The sequence below is a fragment of the Montipora capricornis genome, chromosome 9 (assembly GCF_036669925.1).
Source record: "Montipora capricornis isolate CH-2021 chromosome 9, ASM3666992v2, whole genome shotgun sequence".
In the NCBI taxonomy this organism is placed as follows: domain Eukaryota; kingdom Metazoa; phylum Cnidaria; class Anthozoa; order Scleractinia; family Acroporidae; genus Montipora; species Montipora capricornis.
In genome coordinates this window covers 19103819-19108818 of record NC_090891.1, presented here as the reverse complement: position 1 = coordinate 19108818, position 5000 = coordinate 19103819, and the positions used below count along the sequence as shown (strand labels likewise).

Sequence of the window (5000 nt, the reverse complement as noted above, 5' to 3'; positions counted from 1 at the left end):
TCATCTTAAGTGACTTTGTAATCAAGAATTTGCAGCGAATTTTACTGGCAGTTGTTGATACTCCGTAATGTCCCCTGTTATGGACATATTCTGCGTAGAGACGTGAGAAGCGACGCTCATAGGGTAATAATATAACTTCGCTTTTGTTGTAACTCATTTCTATCCAACTGGTGGCACGACGTCCCACGACATATATTTCATCTTTACGTAGGCGAGGACATAGACGTTTGTATTTTCCTACCTTGAGTTCTTCCTGCATGTTCCTCTGAGCTTCTTTGATCCACAGATCTTCAGCCTTCATGAGATCTTCTGGGTTCCCTTTTGACATTAAAAAATGTAGGTTTCGGATCTGTGTGATACATCGATAAAACTCGCGCTGTCACTCGTAGCAATCTCTTATAGTTGGAATAATTGTTTATGTTAATTCTGGTTACTATATCGTCCTTTATAACTGCAGTCGCAATTCTTACGGTTTTCATAATGTCCGGTAATAATTACGACTTATTGGCCATTCACTCTCGGGTTGGTTAAAGAATGTGGGTCCATCCTGCCAACTACTACCAAAACCAAGCTCGCTCGGTTCCTTGCCTCTCGTTAACCAATCGGCAATGTTATACTCGCTTTCGACCCAGTACCAATCTTTAGGATCAGTGCCTTCTTGAATTTCCTCTATGCTCGTCGCGGCAAATGTGTTGAAACCATAGGAATCCATTTGAATCATAGCATGCACTATTTGTGAATCAACGATATGGTAGAATTTCTGGAAATGATATCTGCACTGCTGTTGTACGAGCACTTTTAGTCGTTTGTTGATGCGATCAATAGACATCTTCTTAATCGGGGCAAGGCGGTTCTTGCACAGAATCAGGCTACATTTAAACAGGCCCCCCTTTAGTTCCCATCTTCCGTAAGCCCATCCGCCGAAGGCGTGGCTGGGTGCATCGCTAAAGCTAGTCAGTATTGGATCTACGACTGTATCACGTGGCTTCATGCATCTTTTAAATTTGACATTGTCCATCTCATGTAGTTCTTTGAAGAACATTATCCAATCTCGCTTATTCTCCTCCGGAATAGGATCTTCCTAGTTCATCTTGATGTCGCTTGCCTATATCTGACGCATCATTATTTTCGCTCTCACTGTGAAAGGTCCTGATAATCCGAGCGGATCGTAGATGCTATTAACTTGTGAAAGAATAATGCGTTTCGTTAGCTGTTCTGGAATTTCGTAGGGGAGCGGGTTAGCCTTTGAATCTGTTTTGATGCGCAACTTGTGTTTCTTACGTGAAAAGTTTAGTTTAACTTCAAAGCATAAGTAATCCTTGACTGGATTCCAGATTATTCCGAGGACTTTCTCTGTCGATGTATTTGGTTCGCTAGGTAGAGCCGTTTTGTCTTGATTTAGAGGATCATCTGAAAATATCCAGCCCTTGACTTGGAATCCACCCTTCTTAATCAAATTCTCAATATCGCTGGCAATTGTTTGCGCTGTTGGTAGGTCCTCAGTGCGGTCAATGATGTCATCCATGTAAGTATTATCTTGGATAATTTGTGCTGCTTGCGGATACTTTTCTCTTCCCATCTCAGCGGTTTTTCTTAGGGCTACTGTCGCAATGGTGCCTGATGGCTTATCACCAAATGGTACTCTTTGTATGATATATGTATCTGGTTCTCTCGTCGTGTCCATATCTCGCCACAAGAATCGGTGGCTGTGCTGATCTATTGGCTTCGTCTTTACGGTATGGTACATCTTCCTGATATCACCCATCAATGCTACTTGGTTCTCCCTAAACCGTATTAATACTCCCACTAGATTGTTGAGTAGATCTGGACCTTTTGCCCAATATTCATTAAGTACATGGCCCATGTACTTAGCGCTATTATTGAACACTATTCTAACCGGTGTAGACTTCGAATCTGGTTTGAGAACTTCATGGTCCGAGATATAATGTATAGGGCCTTTGTAACTGTTTAGTTCTTCTTTACTGAGTTTACGGGCAACATCCCCTGCGACCATATCTTTTATTTGCATATCGTAAATTTTGGCGTGCTGAGGGTTCTTGAGGAGCCTTTTCTCCGTAGAGATCAGCGTTGCCACGGCTACTCGCCTGTTATCTGGGAGGGCAGAACGGTTTTTGATCTAAGGATATTCTGCAATCCATCGACCATCCTGATAGTCATATTCGAGATTTTTGTCGATCAGCTCAAGTTCTCTTTTCTCTTTAATGCTGTATTCTTTACTCCCAATGGGGCATCTCCCGCATTTACATCCTCCACAGCGGGGTTTACACTCGATTCCAAGATTTTCGATGTTGTAGAAATCCTCTACGTTCGCTTTCATAACATGAAGGACTTTTACATCACTGAGATTAGGTTTCACACTGGTTTCCTTGATTAATGGGTGTGTTCCTCCTATGCATCGGCCGAAGCGATTCTTCAGAAGCAGCAAGTGTTCTGAGTTTTGCTCTCTCTCAGGGTGAAATCCAGCGTATTCATAGCCTATAAGACCATCGATTGCTCCGGTAGGGTGCACAATTTCTTGCTTTGAAACGTTTTTGAACAATTGAACTATACCATCAATATTTATGCTTTGAATGTCTGAGGTGATCTTGTCGATGCCATAAACGTCAAACTCGACAATTTGGCCTTTTTTATCAATGAGACATAGCAGGTACTTTTCTGATGCAATCTTCTCGCTTTTCGCACCCACTTTTACGATAGACAGCTCTACCCTTATTCCCTTTAGTTTCTCTTCTCGTGCCTTTTTGTTTGTAATGAGTGATATGGAAGCCGCGTTGTCCCGCATGACGTTTACGTATCCTCTCTTTGTTTTTATTCTTTGAAGTTGAAGGAGACATGTATCGATTTGTGAGTTGCTGCAGATATTTGCTGACGCTGTGACTTCTTTTCTTTCCTCGTGGATGGTTCTATGTTTTCCCGCGCAGTTGCTTATGCCACAATTTTCTTTTCTTTTACAATCATGTATGCGATGTCCTCTTTTCAAGCATGACCAACACGCACCCTTTTCCTTTAACATTCTTTTTCTTCCATCCACTGATTCGGACAGATATAGTTTACATTCACTTGTCCAGTGCTCAGCGTTGTTGTGGAACAAGCATTTAGAATAATTCGATTGTCTTTCGTCAGTGTATTCTCTCGCGGTTGCGTGGTACAGGACCGCTTTAGACATTGCCGGGTTGGAGTTGTAAGCCCGAAGTGCGGCACAATCATATTCTATGGCTCTCTTTTGGTTTAGTAAAAATCGTAAAAGGCTTGGAAACTTGTTCATCTTGTCAATCATACTTGTATCTGAGCAGACTGTTTGAGCCCACTCTCTCCTTATATCCATCGGTAATTTTCTTTCTATAATGCTTACACATTTTGAAGAGTTGATTGGGAAATTGGATTCCCTTAATACTGAATTCTACCTTTTAGGGGATCTAAATTGCAATATGGCCGCATCCCAGTTTGATAGCGATACACGCAGATTATTAACTATCACGGATGTTTATGGTCTTCAACAACTCATAACTGAACCAACAAGAATAACCGAAACTTCTGCAACATTGATTGATTTAATTTTTACTAACTGTCCTGACAAGGTGTTATGCTCAGGTGTGCGTCATATTGGCATTAGCGATCACAGCATGGTCTATGTCTATCGAAAATTAGCCATTAATGGACAGAGTAAGGGTCACACTAATATAACCTATAGTTTTAACCGTGATAAATTTCGTAGCGATGTTGCATCTCAAGATTGGGATCACATAAACAATTCTCCCAATCCAAATGATATGTGGAATGAATGCAAGGAATCCTTTTTGGCTATTGTTAACAAGCACGCTCCATTGAGAACCACTCGTATTCGCGCGCGGGGTTCCCCATGGATTACTTCTGAGCTTAAAAACCAGATGCACGATCGAGATATTTTGAAACTCAGAGCAATTAGATCAAAAAATCCTAATTATTGTGTTCACTTTAAAAGACAGATGAACAAAGTCAATATTGCTACTAGTCTAGCGAAGCAAGTTTATTATCAAAATATGCTAAACGAGCATAAGGGTGATTCCCCCAGAACCTGGCAGATCATCAATGAGCTGTCTTCCCGAAATTTCCTGGAAACGTCTGTGAAACAACTGAATGTAAATGAGCAATCAGTAACAGCTCCAGCAGAAATAGCGCACGAATTTAATCGTTATTTTGCTACCATTGGCCCGAAACTTGCTAGTGATATTCCTTCTTCAGATGGCAACAGCTATCTGAATTATCTCACTAGCACGGATAAGGAGTTTCAGTTCCGCCCAACCTCCACAAATGAAGTATTTTCACTGCTGAATAAACTGAAAAAATCAAAGGCAGTCGGCCTTGACAAAATTTCTTCTCGACTTATTCGTGAATGCGCGGATCTTATTTGCAAACCGCTGTGCTATATTTTCAATCAGTCATTAAATGTAGGTGTGTTCCCAGACGACTGGAAGTGTGCACGGGTCACTCCACTGTTCAAACAAGGGGAACGTGATGACCTAAACAATTACCGCCCAATTTCCGTTATCCCGGTTATAGCCAAAGTGTTCGAAAGAATAGTTTATACCCAATTATATGCGTACTTAACAAGGCATAACGTAATATGTAAATGCCAATCTGGTTTTCGCCCTACTCATTCCACCGTTACGGCTCTTCTTGGGGCTACGGATACTTCGGCTTACAACATTGACTGAGCCAAAATAAACGCTGTTGTTTTCCTAGACCTAAAAAAAGCTTTCGATACGGTTAATCACGAGATCCTTTTATCTAAATTAAATAATTACGGCATACATGGCATTTCTTACAACTGGTTTAAGTCCTATTTGGACAACCGCACTCAAAAGTGTTCCATTAATGGATCACTTTCTAAAACTTGCTCACTAAGTTGCGGCGTCCCTCAAGGGACTATTTTGGGTCCATTGTTGTTTTTGCTATATATCCATGATCTGCCAAACTGTCTAACGAATTGTGTGCCATGG

At 41.2% G+C, this 5000-nt stretch overlaps 3 protein-coding genes across 3 annotated transcripts in view; all 3 read right to left on the bottom strand.

The window, feature by feature from the left end:
• The window catches only part of LOC138017406 (uncharacterized), a 1248-nt gene extending 920 nt beyond the window's left edge, over positions 1–328 (bottom strand). Inside the window, exon 1 of the mRNA XM_068864499.1 lies at positions 1–328. This exon is cut by the window's left edge and continues 920 nt beyond it. Coding sequence (XP_068720600.1) covers positions 1–328 — 328 coding nt within the window.
• Positions 329–475: 147 nt separating this feature from the next.
• Positions 476–1042, bottom strand: LOC138017405 (uncharacterized). Its single transcript, XM_068864498.1, has one exon. The coding sequence runs from the start codon at positions 1040–1042 to the stop codon at positions 476–478; it is 567 nt and encodes a 188-aa protein (XP_068720599.1).
• Positions 1043–1105: 63 nt separating this feature from the next.
• LOC138017404 (uncharacterized) lies at positions 1106–2014 on the bottom strand. The gene has a single exon (XM_068864497.1). The coding sequence runs from the start codon at positions 2012–2014 to the stop codon at positions 1106–1108; it is 909 nt and encodes a 302-aa protein (XP_068720598.1).
• Between the last annotated feature and the right edge of the window lie 2986 nt (positions 2015–5000).

Excerpts from the sequence above, each read along its gene's own strand:
- LOC138017405 (XM_068864498.1), bottom strand. The coding sequence starts at position 1,042 with ATGTTCTTCAAAGAACTACATGAGATGGACAATGTCAAATTTAAAAGA.
- LOC138017404 (XM_068864497.1), bottom strand. The coding sequence starts at position 2,014 with ATGGTCGCAGGGGATGTTGCCCGTAAACTCAGTAAAGAAGAACTAAAC.